Below are 20,933 nucleotides of genomic sequence, written 5' to 3'. Positions count from 1 at the left end.
ACCAGATGCCAGCCGGGCACAGGGTCGGATTCCGCTGTGGGTGCAGAGAGATCCACCGTGCTCCGTTTTCGTTGTGATCATTGCAAGGTGTTTTGCAACTGTTTCCCCTGCTGGGTACGGGCGGTTTTACACACAACACTTTATCGTTTGCAGGAGCGAACACGGTCAGCGTTTATGCAGGCAGACACCTCATTGGCTCGTTCATTCGCTGTATTAGTGAATACCACTGAACGGTCCGTATGTAAGCGGACCGGCCAACGATGATTTTCATACTTGTATGAAATAAATGATAAATGAATAAATTCTCATTTGTTGTTGGCTGCGCTCACACTGACCGATCAGCGGTCAAAGCAAAAACCTGCAGGATTGTACGTGTTTGAGCGATCATTGTCCCATATAAGGCCGGCTGCACGCGGGCGAGATCTGTGTGTTGCAAGACGCAGGAAGATGAACCCCCTCCATCTGAATGGAGTCATACACATGAGCAACTGTTCTCTTCCCATAGTGCACCGCGATGCGGGTAAAAAATCGTTGCATGCCCTCTCTTTGGGCGTACCCTCACATCTCCTATTGTTGCCGGCGCCCGCATCGTGCCATGTGCTAGGTGGGCGCAAGTGCGCTGCAATGTCTCCCTATTAAAAACAGGAGACACTCGGCGAGCCTTCGCTGAGGATCACTACTTCCCTGAAGCGATGCCAGGCTGTTTTGATATTAAAAAAACCGCCTCGCATCTGCTGCCAAGTTGCACCTTGGCGAGTGCGATATCAGGCCGTGATTCACTGGGTCATGTGACGTTACCGTAATCCCTCACTTCCCGGAGGGCGTCCCCTGCTGCTGCCCATGTTCTCAGGTTGCCCGTTTCTGGGTGAAGCTTTATATAAGGCTGGTTCTCCACAAGCGTTAGCGCGAAGTATTTGCGCCATAAATGGTGCGCCTTTCTGTGCACATAGGAGCCGGACACCGCCAACCACTCCCCGATTGAAAAGGCTATTTAGCCTAATTAGTTCCAGACGTGTTTTTTTTCCCCCCCAGCGTAATTACATGGGTATCGGGTGTGCACGGTCACCCCCAACGTAGAGCATGCTGCGCCGGGTCGGATCCCGCTGCAATAATTCTCGCAGCGGGATGTGGACCTGTGCCCATGCAGAGACCTGCGGCTCACCCGATCCCGGCGTCTCCTGTGATGTGCCACCTGCTGCCCGGCCGGCGGGTCTTTGCTGACATTTCTGTGTGGGCCTCTGCTAGACCCGCACAGAAATAGAACATGCGATGATTTGTTTTCCGCGTGTTTTCACGCGGACAGATTGCGCCCATGTGCATAGGACTGCGTGCATGCAGGTAACCCTATGCAGACGGGTACAGGCTGCAGAATTTTCACCCGTGTGCAGGAAGCCTAAGCGTGGAATGTTTGCGCTAAGACTAAAATCATCCCATTGCAATCAATGGGTTCTATTCTCTGCGTATTGCGAATTATGTGCGCAAACACGCCCGTGGTCAGCCGCCCTAAGGGCTCACATCACGGGTGGTCAGCCGCCCTAAGGGCTCACATCACGGGTGGTCAGCCGCCCTAAGGGCTCACATCACGGGTGGTCAGCCGCCCTAAGGGCTCACATCACGGGTGGTCAGCCGCCCTAAGGGCTCACATCACGGGTGGTCAGCCGCCCTAAGGGCTCACATCACGGGTGGTCAGCCGCCCTAAGGGCTCACATCACGGGTGGTCAGCCGCCCTAAGGGCTCACATCACGGGTGGTCAGCCGCCCTAAGGGCTCACATCACGGGTGGTCAGCCGCCCTAAGGGCTCACATCACGGGTGGTCAGCCGCCCTAAGGGCTCACATCACGGGTGGTCAGCCGCCCTAAGGGCTCATATCACGGGTGGTCAGCCGCCATTCAGGGTTTTGTTCCATTTTCGAGACTGAATTTAATGGTTCCGGTTTTTACCGAATTTTAAAAAATATTTTATTTGTCATCTGTTGTGCAAAAAGAAGAAATCTACAAGAAGGTCCCACTGATGGCACTTTTTTCACCGTTTCCTGGCAACACACATAGAGGCGCCGCACACAAGCATCTGGGTGACATCTGGGGTCGCTGCCATTAGTTCTTCTACTTCAATGTGTGACTTAGTCGTGAAGACAGAGCAGCTGGTTTGTGTAGACGCACATCGGGCCATGCAAAATAAATAAACCTTCCATCTACTTTTATGGGTCCGGCTGCAGCACAGCCGCCGGTGTGAATGAGCCCTAACCCCGTGCACGGCTCTTGCCGCAGCACATGAGGACTGTATGCTGGCGCTCCTCAGTGATGGCTGAGTGATGAGAGGAGGTTGTAGCAGGACAGTCTACACCCCTCCCCCACCCTCTGCACTGGCTCTAGTGACTCCTCCCCCTGCCCGGTGTCACCAATGCTGGGGGCTCCCCCCTCTTCTTCAGTCACTCTCCTGCAATCTGACCCGCTTCCCCGGCCCCGCCCCCTCCAGCTCCCGCCAATCTCCGCCCCGCACTGCTGAAACGTCATCTTATTACCATACAGTCCAGAAAAGGTAGGGAAGGGGGGAGTCCTGTGCTGACCAATCAGCGCTCCTGCTGCACGTAGTCTGTCATTTGCATATGACTGACATTCCTGTGCCAGCCAATGAGGAGGCAGAGCGGGTGAGAGAACTGATTTGCATGTGAATGACACGGCGCGGGCAGCCAATGGCGGAGGAGAGCGGTAAATGGGCATGCGTGTGTGTGGGGGGGGCAGGCTTCCCTCCGCTCCCCCCCGCCTCCCCTCTGCTATTGCTCTCAGAGAGGGGAGAGTGAATGGTGCCTGATACAATGTTACAGGCCACAGGGAAGAGAGACGGGGAGACGAGGGTCCTCACGAGCTGACAGCCTGACACCGAGCCCGGCCTGGAGCCTCCCACACAGCCGGGAGCCGAGGAGGAGGGGCGGTCGGAGGAAAACAAACCGAGCGGGGATTCCTGTGTGTAGCTCCATCCGCGCTGCGCAGGGCAGCCCACATCACTACAGGCCACCTGGGGGAGAGGAGACAGCCTGCAAGATTGGAGACAGCCTGCAAGATTGGAGAGAGACCTTCATCAGCCGAGACAGCCTGCAAGATTGGAGAGAGACCTTCCATCAGCTGAGACAGCCTGCAAGATTGGAGAGAGACCTTCCATCAGCTGAGACAGCCTGCAAGATTGGAGAGAGACCTCCATCAGCCGAGACAGCCTGCAAGATTGGAGAGAGACCTTCATCAGCCGAGACAGCCTGCAAGATTGGAGAGAGACCTTCCATCAGCCGAGACAGCCTGCAAGATTGGAGAGAGACCTTCCACCAGCCGAGACAGCCTGCAAGATTGGAGAGAGACCTTCCACCAGCTGAGACAGCCTGCAAGATTGGAGAGAGACCTTCCATCAGCTGAGACAGCCTGCAAGATTGGAGAGAGACCTTCCATCAGCTGAGACAGCCTGCAAGATTGGAGAGAGACCTTCCATCAGCTGAGACAGCCTGCAAGATTGGAGAGAGACCTTCCATCAGCTGAGACAGCCTGCAAGATTGGAGAGAGACCTTCCATCAGCTGAGACAGCCTGCAAGATTGGAGAGAGACCTTCCATCAGCTGAGACAGCCTGCAAGATTGGAGAGAGACCTTCCATCAGCTGAGACAGCCTGCAAGATTGGAGAGAGACCTTCCATCAGCTGAGACAGCCTGCAAGATTGGAGAGAGACCTTCCATCAGCTGAGACAGCCTGCAAGATTGGAGAGAGACCTTCCATCAGCTGAGACAGCCTGCAAGATTGGAGAGAGACCTTCCATCAGCTGAGACAGCCTGCAAGATTGGAGAGAGACCTTCCATCAGCTGAGACAGCCTGCAAGATTGGAGAGAGACCTTCCATCAGCTGAGACAGCCTGCAAGATTGGAGAGAGACCTTCCATCAGCTGAGACAGCCTGCAAGATTGGAGAGAGACCTTCCATCAGCTGAGACAGCCTGCAAGATTGGAGAGAGACCTTCCATCAGCTGAGACAGCCTGCAAGATTGGAGAGAGATCTCCATCTCAGCTGAGACAGCCTGCAAGATTGGAGAGATCTCCATCTCAGCTGAGACAGCCTGCAAGATTGGAGAGATCTCCATCTCAGCTGAGACAGCCTGCAAGATTGGAGAGATCTCCATCTCAGCTGAGACAGCTTGCAAGATTGGAGAGATCTGCATCACAGCCGAGACAGCCTGAAACGATACGAGAGAGAGCTCTCCATCACAGCCGAGACAGCCTGAAACAATACGAGAGAGAGATCTCCATCACAGCTGAGACAGCCTGAAACGATACGAGAGAGAGATCTCCATCACAGCTGAGACAGCCTGAAACGATAAGGGAGAGAGAGATCTCCATCACAGCTGAGACAGCCTGAAACGATAAGAGAGAGAGAGATCTCCATCACAGCTGAGACAGCCTGAAACGATAAGAGAGAGAGATCTCCATCACAGCTGAGACAGCCTGAAACGATAGAGAGAGAGAGATCTCCATCACAGCTGAGACAGCCTGAAACGATAGAGAGAGAGAGATCTCCATCACCGCTGAGACAGCCTGAAACGATAGAGAGAGAGAGATCTCCATCACCGCTGAGACAGCCTGAAACGATGAGAGAGAGAGATCTCCATCACAGTCGAGACAGCCTGTTAGGAGGATAGACCTCCATTAGATGAGACAGCTTGGACGAGAGAAAGAGATCTCTATCAATTGAGGCAACCCGCAGTTCCAATTAGCAGTATAAATTAAGCTTGTGCTGTGAGACCTCTAACCTGGAGACGAGTCCTAGTGGTTTTTGACTGCCCCAAGAGACATCTACCAGCTGTGAAAGCTTGGGGACACTTGAGACTTTTACTTGCTGTGAGAGACCGCAGCCTCCTATGACAGCCTTGATGAGAGCGCAGATACCTACCTGCTAAGTTTGGATCTACCTTCTGATGGAAGCACTTGCCTTCTGAGCCCGCCCAGCACCTGGAGTCACAGAAGGGGGATGCCCAGTGGCTGCAGTGTTGTACTGTCATGTGAAGGTGGCAGCACTGCCCTCCCCTGTCAGCTCCTGGAGTGGGCACACTAGACCCTGGCAGCAGCTGTTGCTACTATCACCCATTTTCTACTACCTGGACCTGCACCCCTCTATTCTGGAGGGGCATGGGCATTCTACGAGGACGGCACATGTGAGATGTCAGTGACGGCTCCCACGGCATAGTGACCAACCTGTTCCCAGCATGTTCTCATCAGAGAGGGCACCCAATGCCCGTGGCCTCAGCATGTTTGGTTAGTTACCCATGACTGTGTTCTACAGGTGGCATCTGCTGTGACATGGGCAGTGCCCGTGTAGGTGCCTCTGTGCTGTGGCACTTTATAGTAGCGACATGTTGCTGTTTGCATCCACTACTCTGCAGATCTGGGTCAGAGCACAGCGACTGTGTGTAGATGTGTATGGGCTCGGAGAGTGAGTGGGAGGACTCTGCTTACTGCACCAGCCTCCCCCGCACCTCCCTGGTCCAGCCCTTGGTTGTAAATGATTTAATCAAGTCGTGCATCCAAGGGAGGGGGCAGAGCGGGCAGCAGGGTACCTTGTATGTCCGCAGGATCGCTGGATGTTGACGCATGCAGTGAGCTATACTGTGAGCAATGGGTTGATTAACCCTAACCATCCTGCAGAGCTAATTATTTTTTTTCCTGTAATTTGCATTATTGCACAATGTGAAGCCAGGGGGTAGAAGTTCACTATGTCTGTAGTGTTTGGCATGTGGTTATATGTTGTGACTGGGTGCGGGGTTGATGAGTGCACGCTGGTCACATGGGTGATACTTATACGGCAGCGCACTTAGTACTTCTTTTTTTTTTTTTTACTTCTTGTACCATTTCCTTAAAGGGAGTCTTCCAGTTTGGCCATGACTGACGGCTATCTGTGCATACAGGGAAGGCGGTCAGTCACTGATAGGGTGGTCCCTGTATGTACAGTCCGCTCAGGATGTGCAGAGATATAAATGAATATAATACACGTTCTACTGAATCTTCCCCCATAGAACTATATATCTGTCCGCTCAGCTCCTCCGGCTCTACAACATGATGCCGGCAGTTTGGGCAGCGTGTTCAAGCTGACAGGTTTGCTCTAACTGCAGAATCTGCTGCCCCCACAAGTTGGCGCCCTTCTCATCATTGGGAGAAGTTAAAGTAATGTAAACTCTTGTGGAAAGATAGGAGAATAAACCAACTTGTTGGACCCCAAACAGCTGAGCGCAGCTCGTGTCACACTAAGCACGCCAATTTCTGGTAGAAGACGGTGGCTCGGATGAGAACGTCTGTATGGATTTCAGTAAAGCCTTTGGTACTGTTCTACATAGAGAGCTTATAGATTTGTTGATGAAAATTACACTTAAAAAGGGTATTTCAGGCATTTAACCCTTTGTAGTACCTTGAAATCATTGGGAGCTATAACTTTTTATTACTGTGGTGGGAGCTGTCAACATCTGGCCTGCTGCAGTGGGTGGGGGGCAGGGGGGTGAGATCAGCTGATTGGTGGAGGTCTGTCGCTCAAGACCCCTGGCAATCAACTATTGATGTGTCTTATGATGGAATCACGTAGAGGCTGAATGGACCCCATTGTCTATAATGAGGTCCAGCATTTTCCTGAATAAAATAGTACAGCATGCTACACTATTTTGTTTGGAAAATGTTTTGTCTGTTCTCCACTGGCGGCCTGGAACGGAGTCGCTGCTGCAGCTGTGAACATAGCCTGAGCCGCAGACACAGCCAGTAGATAGGTGTGATGCTGTTTCTGGTAGTAAGCAACGTGTTTTTTCTAATCAGGAGCGACTTGAACTTAACATTTTTCCCTTTAGGCTATATAAATTATTGCGTGGCTAAACTTCCAAGTGACTTTTCAGACTAAGCCATCATGTGGACAATTCTATCTCGTTCATCATGCTTTTTAGCAGTTTTCCTATTCTGTTGCTCTATGGTTTTTGCAATTTCTATTTGCCCATTTTCCCTGAGCTGCTATGACATTTGATACAATGTACCCCTCCTGCTCCCCCGTTCCCAGAGGCGGCAGCAGCATGGAGGACATTATACAGCAGTGTAATTGTGAATCCAGCACTAGGGTGAGATAAAACACTTACTAGAAGCTGCAGCAGTGCTTCCCTGTGCGTTTCACTTTTTAGCTGCTACCTACTTAGCTACTCCTTCATAGCCTTCAGCTGTAACCCCCCCCCCCCCCCCCCCATATCCCCTCAATGTTGGGGCTCTTTACAGATTCCATCAGTAATTTCAGAGAGTCTGATAAGGGAAGAAGTGGCTGATACGTGCAGAAAAAGGCATTAAGCCCCATGCACCCAGGCGGATTTGCATTGCGGAATCCAGAGCGGACGTCCGCCTACGGATTTTGCAGCAAATACTGCCCATAACATGCTATGCAAAAGTGATTCTTCATGCACATGAGCAGAAACCAATTGTGGTTTCCGCTCACAGATGAAAAATTGTAGCATGCTCTATTTCTGTGCAGGCTCTACACAGACAGCTTCCATTGAAGTCAATGGAAGCCCTCCGATCCACAGCCTATCCAGAATGTCAATTCCAGATTGGCTGCGGGTACCCGCATAAATGCCTAGCGTCGGCGTGGAAAATCCTGTACTGCGCATGTGCGACGGCCAGACCATCCGCAGTACAGAAAAAGAAAGACAACTGGTACTCAGGGTTGCTTGCCACAGTCGGGGCCGGAGTCCGCTGTTGGAACCCGGACCTGCTGTGTGCATTCGGCCTTATTCTGTAATAACATTATATATAGTTTCTTACTTTTTTTTGCTTGTGAATTAATTTTTTTTTAAACCCTAACCCCACTCGTACATGTGTTACTCCTTAAAGGTATAAATGAGGTTCAGGAGGGAAGAGTTGTTACTAAGAAACCAAAGCCAATAGCGAGGAGCTACAATCTGAGATTAGTTGGGGGAAGATCACAAGTAGTGCCAGGAAATATTATGTTACTGAAAGAGTAGTAGATGCTTGGAACAAACTCCCAGCAGACGGGGTTGGTAAACCAACAATAAATGAATTGAAGCTGCCTGGCATGAGCCTCGATCTATCCTGAGGGCTGACTAGATGGCCCACGTGCTCATTGTCTGCCATCAGTCGCCTGTCTCTAGGGGTTGAGCAGCTCTGCAGATACTCGGTCGTGCCTCAGATACTCCGTGTGCTGGCGCGGAGTGCAGTAGACAGCTTGTGTGTGCTGCTGTCATCTTATGTTGGCAGAGCGTGCGGTACAGACTCCACACAGTCTTGGCAGTGCCCACGTGGGGTAAATGTGTGTCTCAAATGTTGTCTGAAGCCATTCGGTGTGGATAAGATAAGTTCCGGATAAAGTCCTTTTTTTCCATTTGACAGCAAGCGGAGATATTGACTAGACGAAATTGTAACACAAAGTATAGAATGTTGGACGGTTACAGAACGCGGGCCATGTCCGTGTCTCCAGTGTTTGTCCTGATAGGTTTTTTTACCTCAGTGGAACTTGGACTGTATGATGGATCCGGCGCTCCGGGATGGTTCGTTTATAAACGCGCCGCAGACGTTACCGTCTTATCGATACGCAGTCATTCCACTTTACTTATAAAGCCTTTCAAGTCTGCAGTGCTGTAATCTCTAGTGATGATGGGCTGTAAACAGGGATGGTGAGAAAGGAAATAATGCGAGATTGTAAAGGGGTTCAGCCTGAGCCTCCTGATTCATGGTTAGAATAGCAGACACACAGGCACAGCAGTGGGCAAGTGGGTGACTGAAACTACATAATGCTGACTGATATACCTTTCAGGGTCTTTGGAAAGCTGGATGACAGCACATTTCTGGCTTAAGTGAACCCCCTGTCTCTGCATTCAGCATCAGTTGGCTCGTCTCTCTGTAGAGCCCTTCCTTTTTTTTTTGTAGTGGGGCAAGCGCGGTTCGATCTCTTATCCACCGCTAACTTGTAGCCCACCACCCAGGAGTCCCATCCCACACTTGTGCATGGTTCTGCCTGTGCCAGACTATTGGACTTCGTCTGAGGTCCTAGTATACAGTAAATGTGATTGCCGGGTACAGAATGTTGGAGGGGTGAGGTATGCATGTGTTTCATCTAATTTATGACTTGTAGATAATTAATCCACCCCTTCCCCCTCCCCTCGACCAGCTGAGATGAGAACTCGGGACCAAAGTATAACCGTCATTGCTATAGTGGTGGAACTGATAGAAAACTAGAGGCCCCCTTTAAATCCATCTCTTGCTCTGCGACTGATGTGTTCTCCTCCCTCTCCTCTCGCATTGTGTTTGTGGCCACTCTGAGGTCACAGCAAGTCTGAGAAAACAGGAACGAGAACAAAGGAGACCTTCCTGAATCTAGGGTGTGCTCCCTGCCCTACTAGAGCTGGTGGGCTTGTTACTGCAGGGGTCCACCTCCCCATCCCATGGATGTCATAGAAATTAAGTGGATGGTGAAAAGTTCTGCTACTTTTTATTTTTTTTCAAATCCACGTTTGTGTTTTCAATTAATTGTCATCAAGATCACAGTTTCCGGTCAGTGAATTAAATTGCTAAATTAAGGGCTCCTGTCCACGGACGATCTTGCATTGTTACTCGCTGCGATAATCCGTCCGTGAGTAACGCAGTGCATGCTCTCCATAGCACTGGTATGGAAAGCGAAGCCCCCTGTACACGAGCACAGAATCCTAGCGATTCTCTCCGTTTGCAGGACTCCGATCACAGCATGCCGTGATTCTCTGCTGTGAGCCTGTCCGTTTGCTCCCCGGTGGTGGAATATCACTAGCGATATTCCGCCTCACCCGTAAACAGGGGGCCTAAAGAGCAGCTCTGGAGAAAACGCATTTTTGCATCCTTGCTCCCCTCACCTGTCATACTTTGGACATCATCTCTGTATAGTGCAGTCACTTCCATGCAGTGCAGCCTCCTGTCTGATACTTATGAAGCACCATAATGATGCTGAGATTTCTCCTTGCTTTGTCTTTCACTGTTCTGTGCTATCAATCTCATAGTACATCAGCACAACATCACATGAGCAGATAGTCTTTACCATCTCTGCCTGCTGGGAGGATAGCGTGATTATCATTACTCTGTCTATTCACTAGAAGTATACAGTCAGCAGGCTGAACTATCAACTATATCATTAAAACTTTAGGAGCCCTTAATTAGCAGTAACTGTGGTGGGAGTTTATTTGGCCCCCTCTAAAAAGCTTGTGTGGTAGGATCTGTCAGACGGGTTATGCTGGTTGAGAGAACATAAAGCCAAATAAATGAATGAGATCACAACATGACCCACCGGAGGAAGAGGTCTCCGATAAATACGGTAATACTAGCCAACTTAATATATACTAAAGGGATAGTTACATAATGAATGAAGAAAAACCTTTCACCAGACTGGCCCTTTAAGAAGAGGCTTTACCAGTGAGACATGGGATGCATATTGCTTTTTAACGATGATGACATGTATCCACCTTTCCCTTTAAATCCACTGCTGTGGTCACCTCTGTAGCATCTTTTCGGTGACAGACCTGTATGTTGTTCATGAGAAGCGTACCGGATCTATAATGAGGACTGACCCTTACACAGGCAGGCGAGGGAGGTGTTAAAAGATGGGTGACAATCGGCGGTTGTCGTCTTGACGCCTGGCATACTGCAATAGAACATATTTACCAACATTTTGTAATCTTGGGAACTTTTACGTCCCTCCCTAAAGAAAATTATCACAATGTATTACACAATATTCTATTACTATGTTGCACTGATTACATGTTTGCCCTTCTTTTAGTCTGGACTAATGTGGAGCCACGGTCTGTTGCGGTTTTTCCTTGGCATTCGCTGGTCCCATTTTTGGCTCCGAGCCAACCAGACTCTTCCGTCCAGCCCACTGAGGGGCAGCAGCCTGTTAATCACCGCGGGGCCGCCAGCCAGAGTAAAGGTATGTCTTATACACACTGTACTGGGTTAGTGTATTGGTGTGACTTATAGCAAATGTTAACTTTTACTTTGCTCCTTAGAGCCCCCTGAATCTGCATCAGTGGCAAATGTGGCTGTGCCCGTGCCAAGTAGTGAAGATGAGCGGTGCGGAGTTACCCTGACCGATACAACGCCCCAGCTACCTAATGAGGAACCTTCAAGACAGTCCCAGCACCAGGAGGTTACAACACAAGTGACTACGGGGGACCGGCGGGTTGATAGTGAGACCGAGAGTGACCATGATGACCCGTGAGTGTGGCCATGTAATATGTCTTGTCTGTCTGGGAAGGGGAGGGCACAGGCGTGGGTTTCTCCATCATTGATGCAAAACAGGTAATGCTGGCCACTTGGTTCTACACCTAGTACATTACTGACAGGGCAGACATCTATAGCACTGAGCTATGCTGTCGCTCCTCTATTCCAGACTACATTTATAATGCCACCTAAAGGCCCATTTAGACACAACGATGTTTGCTCAAAATTTGCTCAAAAGCCGTCTTTTGAGCGATAATCGTTCTGTGTAAGTGTTCGCCCATCGTGCAGATTTCGTTAAGCTGTCGCTCATCGCTGTCTTTCACTGAAAGACGACGATGAGCCTTATCAGTGATTCACAGCGGGATACAGCTGATATTATTGTTTAAAGGGGTTGTCTCGCGGCAAACATCAACATTTTACCTTACCCAATTCCCCCTGTCACCCCCCTGGCATAAAATAGCAATTTAAAGCGGTTTTTAAACCGCTTGCTACTCACCGATCTGACGAAATATGAAGTTATAAAAATCTTCTCCCTAAGATGGCCGCCGGTCCTTTCCCAGGGATGCACTGCGGTTTTTTTCCCCATGGTGCACCGCGGGTCTTCTCCCATGGTGCACCGTGGGCTCTGTGCAGTCCATTGCCGATTCCAGCCTCCTGATTGGCTGGAATCGGCACCCGTGACGGGGCGGAGCTACGATGACGACGCGCAGACCAGCTCTCCGGCACGAGCGGCCCCATTCACCAGGCAGAAGCACAGACTGCGCAAGCGCGTCTAAAAACGCCAGAAGACATCAGAATTAGACGGATCCATGGAGACGGGGACGCCAGCAACGGAGCAGGTAAGTGAATAACTTCTGTATGGCTCATATTTAATGCACGATGTATATTATTACAAAGTGCATTAATATGGCCATACAGAAGTGTATAACCCCACTTGCTGCCGAGAGACAACCCCTTTAAGCTGTATCCCGCTCCCTGATGACAGGCTGGGTATGACGAACAGAGCGGTCCAGCTCTGTTCTCCATACCTGGCATGGAGCGCTCGGCTGTATAACAGCCGGGCTCTCCGTGCAGAAAACATCTGGATGCAGAAGACAAGCGGGGATATCCCGCTTGTCTTCTGCATCCTCCGCTCACAGCGCAAGATGATCACTCATCTTGAGCGATCATCTTGCGCTGTAAACGACACAACGCTTCGGCGACATCTTTTGATTGATTATCATTATGTTACAGTGCTAGAAGCAAGTGTCAGATTACCAGATGCCAGACTAAAGGAATTTTAACTTATCAGAATTCTACTTTTGTTTCTCAGTAAATTGCTGTGTAAACAGTATACAATCAGTGACTTTGTTTCTATAGTGAGGGAACATCATGTAGTCACGAGGACAGCTTGTACACATGTCCGACCGGTGGTGTAAAATCAGAGCTGAATTTTAACAATAAGACCAAATGTCCATGAGCGGGTTTGATTTGCCGAGTTCGCGCATCAAGTCGCCCACAGGGAAACATGGGCGTCCGCAGCTGAATTGAAAGCATGCAGATTTGTTTTGTTGACCTTTTGGTCGGGAAAACAAATTGCAGCATGCTCCATTGCAGCGCAGATCCAGCGTGGGTGGCATCTATTGAAGTCAATGGAGACCGTCCGATCCATGGCCTGTCCACATGCGGAATCCGATTTGTCCATGGACATGAGGCCTAAGAAGATTTAATTTTACTATTGTTTACATATGTGGTTTATGCTTGGGGGGGGGGGGGGGGGGGGAAAGTAGTATTACTTGCCTCTTTCCCACTAAGCCATCCCCCCCTTGTCAAGTGAGGTGCAGCAAGTGTCTAAAACACAATGGGTGTGGTACATGGCATGTGCAACAGTTATATTTGTGCAAATTAAGCCAGAATTCGTGTGCCTTTAGCTTAGTAAAACTCTTTTTGTCCTGCAGGTTCTTTACTATTGGTCCCTCTGATATTCCACTGCAGTTGCATTCTGGGAAACGCAGGACACAGTCCCTCAGTGCCCTCCCTAAAGAGCGAGACTCTTCCTCTGAGAAGGATGGGCGAAGCCCTAACAAGGTATTTTGGGAAAATTTTTATAATTTCAGATAGTAGATGCATCTTGGGATAAGGTCCTATTAAATACCACCTGTATTAAAGACGTATTTTCACATTAGTTATTTATGGCATATTCACACGGTACTCGGCTGTTTCCGTGACTCCCATAGAAGTGAAAGCTGCAGACATGCACAGCCACTTCTCCATTTTCAACCTGGATGTGATGACTGTCTTACCAGGAAGGGGCAGAGGGCCCTATTCTGGAGCTGCAATTTCCCGTCTCTTGAACCTGCACCGATCAGGCATTTTGTGGCACATCCTGTAGTTATTACATTATTGTCTAAAATATCTATTGACTTGTCTTTTGCCTTTACACAGAGGGAGAAAGATCATATTCGCCGTCCCATGAATGCCTTCATGATATTCAGTAAACGTCACCGAGCCCTGGTGCACCAGCGTCATCCAAATCAAGACAACCGCACAGTCAGCAAGATCTTGGGCGAGTGGTGGTACGCTCTGGGGACCAAGGAGAAGCAGAAGTACCATGACCTGGCTTTCCAGGTACAAATACAGGATGAACTGATAATTAGTGTGATGAGGTTATAAATTAATAAGGTTAAAGAAAGACAGAGGTCCATCAAGTTTAACCTATAATCCAACTGTGTTGAACCCGAGGAGGGCAAACATTAGCGTACAGTGAATGTCAGTTGTTCCATATTATATGTTTACATTGAACAATTCATTCAGTTTTGCACAATCCAGCGATTAACTGAATGATAATCATTCCATGTAAAAGGGCCCTAAGGCCCCCTGCACACGACTGGGTTTGAATTGCAGAATCCGTGATCGTCTCACGCGTGGACGATCCACACCAATTCAAGCCAATAGAGCATCTGCATGTACACACTCACACAAGCGAAGAGCAGCATGCTCTATTTTTGTGCGGATTACGCACGGACAGCTTCCATTGAAGTTAATGAAAGCCGTCTGACTGGTGATCCTTCTGCATTTGACGTTCTGTTCTGCACGTGTCCAATGGCGAACCATGCGGACCATCAGCAGTACAGAAGAGAATACGAAATGACAGGTTTGGATTGCGCTGTGGGCTCCCACATGTAGAATCTGACCCGTTTGTGTGCAGGCGACCTTAGAGGATGCCTTTTTATTGTTACAAGTCTAGATGTGAACGGATCAGAACGCTCTTTGTACTTTCAATTCATATATTTGTACATTGTAATTACATGGCCTTTTTGCCAAATTGAAAGCCTTGGTACTGCCCACTGCCCAATCCCTGATTGTACCAACATTTGATGGTATCAAGATGTTTTTTCATTGTGGAGTAATTTACATATTCAGATAGTAAGTTGGAGAGGGTACTAAATTGGGCAAGGGTGGTAAAATATGAAGATCATAGAAAATTGAAGGGGTTGCCTCATTTCAGATATATGGCAGCGCTGATGTCTGATTTTTCTGTTGGGGGAAAAAGTGTTCAGCTATACATATCCTGCTAGGGGATGCCATCGGCTTATGATGGAGGGTGGTCCGACCTTTAGGATCTCCACCTTTCCTGAGAATTAAGCTCTTTTAGCATATGCATCTCATTCATTCTCAGGAGAAGTGGGGTCCTAGAAGTTGGATCCCTACTAGAGATGAGCGAGCATACTTGCTAAGGACAATTGCTCGAGCGAGCAGGGGGGGAGAGAGAGATCTCCCCTCTGTTCCTCCCCGCTCTCCCCCGCAGCTCCCCGCCCGCCGCTGGCAGCCGAATCTTTTCTTCCGAGCGGGCAGGTACTCGCTAAGGGCAATACTCGATTGAGTCATAAAATGTCATATCCTAGTGATATTCCATCTCTTTACAAGCTGGGAATAAGCCTCTATAGGGGTTTTCTGCCTGTAAAGAACACCGTTTGTTTTTAGGATTGGTGGAGCTCCTAGTGGTCAGTTTTATATTACCTAATGAACATGCCATAGAAGTGAATTAGCATGAAGACCTTCATTGACCCACCTTTTTTATAACTAAGTAATGACGGGTATCCTTGCCCTAATCCTTAATGCCAGGTGAAAGAAGCACATTTCAAGGCGCACCCTGACTGGAAGTGGTGCAACAAGGACCGTAAGAAGTCCAACTCTGATGTGAAGCAAGTTATGCCAGGTCCCTGGGGTGTGCCCAAAGAGATGAGGGAGAGGAGTATGTCTGAGACTGGCACCACGGCTGCCGCAGGAGGTGAGACAAGTCCCCTAATAGTCCTATAAGGGGAGCTACCACTGCAGTTTTTCCTTGTGTGTATTGGTAACTTGTGATTTGGGTTTCAGTATCATCTTAAATCCTTTCTCTGTTTTTAAGTTTCGTCAGACATTGCTCCATCTGGTTTGCTGCTAGAATCCAAGCACGGGGCTCCATCATCTAGTATGGCAACTGGAGATCGCCTACCCATTTCCTCTACTGCTACAACCCAACTTCCTCGACCCCGAGCATTCTCCCATAGTGCTGTGCAGAGCATTGAGCATCGGGAGGACAGCCAGGCTCTGCAGGAACTGAAGCAGGTATACAGCTGAAATAACGGAGAAACCCATAAATGATGAACGCTTGTGGAAAGTTCCTCTTCCAGGCCCAGAAACCTGAAGATATGAAGCTTTATGTACTTAAGTGTGAACAAAACCAGAACAGGAAGCAATGCGTTAAAGTGGACATACAACTTGTTGCAGAGGGGTTGTCTCCATATTTGGCACTGATGAACTGGTGCTCGGATATGCCATCAATGTCTAATTTTTGAGGAGGGGGTCATAGTAGCTTATTGCCTTCAGATCAGACATTGCTGGCATAATTTACATCGCTAGGGTAATGAGTGCTCTGTGACAACCCATTTTAAAAGGGTTTTTTTCCACAATTTGCTTTTATCGCCTATCCGTAGAATAGATAAGTCTAAATCAATGGGGCTCTCATCACTGAGACCCCCACCCATCTCAAGAATGGGGGTCCCATGTCCCCTCTTGTCACTGCAGGTTTGCTGCAACCACCGCAGTGACATCGGATTGAATGATTTTGCGTGGTGGCCGCTTCATTCACTTCAATGGGGCAAATAGAAAAATTTCCAACAATCCCATGGAAAATGAATTGAACGTCACCATGCATTCACTAACACAACTCCATTCAGTCTCCTCCTTAATGCAGAAAAGGTAGTGAGCCTGCAGTGAGGAGAGGGGGACACAGGACCCCTGTTCTTGGGATCAGTGGGATCCCAATGTAAGGGGAATGATGAAGGCAGTTGTTAAGGTTTTTCTGCTGGTACAGTAAAGAATCCCTTTTACCGCTGCACATCATGTAAGCTGTCTGGACCAGTAAAGGTTAATACTTTTTCATGATCACGGATACTTCGTACTCTGTCCTCTAGTATGTGATGTCAGTCAGAAAGTCCGTGTTAAAATGTAACTTCAGTTCTGTGGAGGATTTCCATTTCATGGGTTTCCACTATATAATAAGTCGCTTATCAGAACCATTATTATTCAAATCTGTACGATAACCATTCAGTGTAAATGCGGCCAATGAATAAGCGACAAACGAGAATTCATTCGCTCCTTGTTCATTTTATGCAGGCATAAAAATCATAATTGGCTCGTTTGCACATCGATGCGTGTAAACAGCGATTGTTTACTCATTAACATTTACTGGTACAGTGAATGGGAACGATTTGCGAGCGCACGCTTTATCTGCCTGTATAAACAAGCTAACTCGTCATTCTCTCAAGCGAATGATAAATCGCTCAGTGTAGAAGTACTCTCGGAAGCTTGTTTGCTCTGCTACTATGGGGACAGTCTGCATAGTAGCTGTAGAAACAACCAGTAGGACATATACATCAAGATCCGTTACAAAGTTGCTTCATTTTTCATTTTATATGCATTGAAAGAATAAAAAAAAAATACATATGTATGTGTTTGTGAAAATGGGCATGGCCTTTAAGCTGATTCTAGGTCCATACATGTAGTGATATACTGCAACAATAACGATTGTTCACAGATGTGCTCAAGTCGTTCTCCATATTCCAATCAGAAGGCAGCATTCGGCGGCCCAGAGCCCACGGCATTCCCAATGCCTACACACAGTGAGAGTTCTGCTTGCCCAACGTCCCGTGCCTGTCCAACCCTTCCGGGACCTTACCGCCCTCCGCGCACCGCCAGCGAAGATATGACCAGCGATGAGGAGAGGATGGTCATCTGTGAAGAAGAAGGGGATGACGACGTGATCGGTAAGTTCATGCCTTCGGCTGCTCTCTTGCATTACTAGCTCAATCTGTTCCTAATAAATCTCCTCCCCGGCAGATGATGGATTTGGCTGTGCAGACATAGACCTGAAATGTAAGGAACGAGTCACAGACAGCGACAGTGATAATGTTTCTGGAGATGAGACGGAAGGCAAGGTGAATTGCAAAAAATATATTCCCAGAAAACTTAGCTTTTTATATGGTCATTGCAACAATTTAACACTGTCCTTGCCGTTTCCCCTAGGGTGCAGCACAAGGGGTCTTCTCGCCAGTTATTCGTTCCTCCTCCCTTTCTGGAAACTTTCCAATTTCCTCTGATGACTTGAAATCTGAAAGACCTGTCCATATGGTTCAGTCGCCTAAGCCCAGTGATCACCCACAAGCCGCTTTCCCTCGTGGTTATCCTCCACTTCCTCCAGCCAAACCTCCTCCTCGTCAGCCTAGTCAGCACCAAGCGAAAAGACCACCAGAAGTGCGTTTCACCATGGTGGACCCTGCAGCCAGCTACAAGAGGAAGCGCAGCTTAGAAAGTGGGGGGCAAAAGGTGGTAGCAGAGGCCGCCCCTCCTGTTAGTCAGTACACCACGCAGTCCGTCATCTCTTCAAGTGCACCTCCGACTCTTGTTCTGCCTAGCTTACCTTCACCAAACCTCTCAAGCACTGTGTATTCTTCAGCGCCCAGGTCCTATGATTTCCAGCGGGGAATCCCAGAGAGCCGCTCTGTTGTGCCCACGGTAGGAACTGTTCTAGTTTCTGGGCCACAAGGACTTGGAGTCTTTCCCCCGGGCTTTAAACCGGCTTCCACAGTTGTGACTAACGTGGTGAAACCGATTAGCAGCACTCCGGTGCCCATAGCAAGCAAGCCATTGCCGGTGAGCAGGAGCAGCAGCAACAGTGAATTATGTGATGGACGAATACCTGGTTCTCCTGTGGGCATTGGCGTGGTATATGCCCATGACAGGAAACCAGTGCAGCAACTGACGTCTCCAGCCTCTTCTCCACTTCCACAGGGAAAAACAGCTGGTGGGCTAGTGACTAACCTTCTGGTAGGGACGCCTAGTTATGGACAGCCCGCTCCCACTTCTGGAAACGGAACCGGACCTGCTCCAGTCACTGCTCTGCAGTTTATCACTCAGAGTCCTGCTGGTAGTCCTAATGGAGCTATGCCCCTAGGAATCCTTCAGTCACAGCAATTGCTTCCTGCGGCGTCGGGCAAGCGGGGAGGTATCACTCAAGTACAATACATATTACCCACAATACCACAGCAGTTGCCAGGGGGTATCCAGTTCACTCTTCCACCTGGAAACGCTAAGGTGATTGCCACCCCTCAAGCTGTTCCAATTGTACAACCTGGTCCTGCTGCCAGCCCATCACTGGGTATTATCTCAGCAGCTGGCAAAGGTAAGTCACTATGGCAGTCCTGCCCCCTTGCATTTTTATTTTCATATTTCACAACATTCTAGCATTACAAATACATATCACAAAAAACAAGGTGGTAGAGGTAGGCAGCGCGCATAGGTAAACTAGCATTTATAAGGCCTCTTTCACACAGGGTACAAAACTTGTTTTCGCGTTGCGACAATGCTTCAAATCGCATGTATGTGAAGCCCATGCTTTTCTATGTGTTCCTTCACATTTGTGATGTTTTGTAGCATGCAACATTGCGAGACAAAAACCTCGCATGTTTCGCGATATGCACACGACTTGCAAGGTTTTGTAGCCCATGTTTTCCTATGGAGCGAGCCTTCCTCTCTGTTGCATCGCACAAAAACGTGTTTTTCGTGCAGTGCAATGCAACTTTGACAGTAAGAAATCCTACGGTCAAAGCCCTAGCTGCAGAAAAAAACCTAAAAAACAATCACCTAAGAGGCGCTGTCTTCTCCCCTGAAGCTCCGGCAGATTTGCTTGAAGTCTTCTGCCAGCCCTTCCTGGATTGAAGAATCAAAAGCCCCGCCTGCAGGAAGGGCTGGTTGTGATTGGTTCACAAGCGCTGTGGCTTAGCCAATCGGAGCTAGTGCTTGACAAACCAGTCGCAGCCAGCCCTTCCTGGAGGCTGGGATTTTGATCCTCGCATCCAGGAGGGGGTGGTAAAAGACTAAAGACTAGTGCCGGAGGTGCAGAGGAGACCCGCACCGGAGATAAAAGGTCGTCTTAAATAATGTGTTTTTTTTTTTGTGTGTGTTTTTTTTTTTTACTGCAGCTAGATCTTGTTTCCGGGGTAGGGCTTATATTTTAAGCCTCCTCCATCCCCCTTCCCCCTAAAAACCCTCGCAGGTGGTGCTATAAAGTCGCGGGACGTTGTAGTGCCACTAAATCGCAGCGTCGCTGTGAGAAAACGCAGCTATATCGCACGGACCTCCAATGCGATTTTTCTCGCAGAGATATCGCGTCGCCCGTATGAAAGAGGCCTAATGCTGACGTAAGCGGCTTAATGCACCAATAACTGGCCCTTATGACATTCGCTACATATAGTGTAGGGTAACGAATACGATGCATATCGCACCTTTATTAATTTTAGTGGGCATTTCCTATTATTGAAACTTCTGTTTTCATATGGCATGACTCTATCCACCAGAGAGATCTACTGAGTAATAGTGGGAGGACTGTCACCCATCCATCGAACTACCATAAAACATAAACCGGCGTGACTATAAGTCCTGCAAACCTCCTAGCAGACATTTTTCAGGAATAAAAAAAAACTGTTGCCAAAAGCCCTGATAGTGGGGCAAGTCCACACCATGTGCCAAAAATTGGCATATGAGGTATGACATCTGTGGCATCTTGAGTGAGATAGCCTGCCCATCCTAAAAACCTAGTAGGAGTTATGCAGCTCCTATGTATCCATATGTTACCCACTGAAAGGGGGAACGTGCAAATGAGGTTCTAAGGTATTATTAGAGTGTTACTTCATTGCCATGGTTGATTTTTTTTCCTGTGCGAGTTCTGTCAGATTCCGAGATGGAAAGAGCTTGCATGGGAAAAGAATCCATTCTTTTGAACTGGGTTAGTTCACATAATCAAGTTTTCTCTTTGACTGATGGTCTAAGTTTAAAAAAATGCTGCATGTCCTATTTTTGTGATTCTTCTTCAAGAATCGCCCATTATTTTCTATGGGAGCATTAAAAAAAAAACGCATTAAAATTACATGCCATGCGAGTGTGATGCGTTTTAATGCAGGTTACTACGGGGATCACATGAAAAGATGAACCAGGAAGAGCAGAGAAAAAAAAACAATTTTTTTTTTATTTTAATTTTTTTACATGTGCGAAAACTGTTGTTTTTTCACTGACCTATATGGGCCTAGCCCATGTGAATACAGCCTAAGGTTAGTTTAAGTCCTAGCAAATAGGTATACAGAGCAGTAACCATGCCTTTAGGGCCAT

At 48.4% G+C, this 20,933-nt stretch overlaps 1 protein-coding gene across 6 annotated transcripts in view; it reads left to right on the top strand.

Moving 5' to 3' along the window:
* CIC (capicua transcriptional repressor) overlaps positions 1-20,933 on the top strand; it is a 107,395-nt gene that overhangs the window by 66,942 nt on the left and 19,520 nt on the right. For 5 of the 6 annotated variants that reach the window (XM_066607131.1, XM_066607134.1, XM_066607135.1 and 2 more), the window contains exons 3-11: positions 10,804-10,953; positions 11,033-11,240; positions 13,184-13,313; positions 13,671-13,853; positions 15,351-15,516; positions 15,637-15,836; positions 17,308-17,536; positions 17,610-17,707; positions 17,796-18,951. In XM_066607131.1, the coding sequence (XP_066463228.1) occupies positions 10,804-10,953; positions 11,033-11,240; positions 13,184-13,313; positions 13,671-13,853; positions 15,351-15,516; positions 15,637-15,836; positions 17,308-17,536; positions 17,610-17,707; positions 17,796-18,951 (2,520 nt within the window). The remainder of the gene's footprint in view (positions 1-10,803; positions 10,954-11,032; positions 11,241-13,183; positions 13,314-13,670; positions 13,854-15,350; positions 15,517-15,636; positions 15,837-17,307; positions 17,537-17,609; positions 17,708-17,795; positions 18,952-20,933) is intronic. The other variant, XM_066607136.1, reaches the window with a different exon arrangement.

This window comes from Eleutherodactylus coqui, chromosome 6 (genome assembly GCF_035609145.1).
Source record: "Eleutherodactylus coqui strain aEleCoq1 chromosome 6, aEleCoq1.hap1, whole genome shotgun sequence".
In the NCBI taxonomy this organism is placed as follows: domain Eukaryota; kingdom Metazoa; phylum Chordata; class Amphibia; order Anura; family Eleutherodactylidae; genus Eleutherodactylus; species Eleutherodactylus coqui.
Note: the sequence above shows the minus strand (reverse complement) of the source record. Positions and strands in the feature narration are given on the sequence as shown.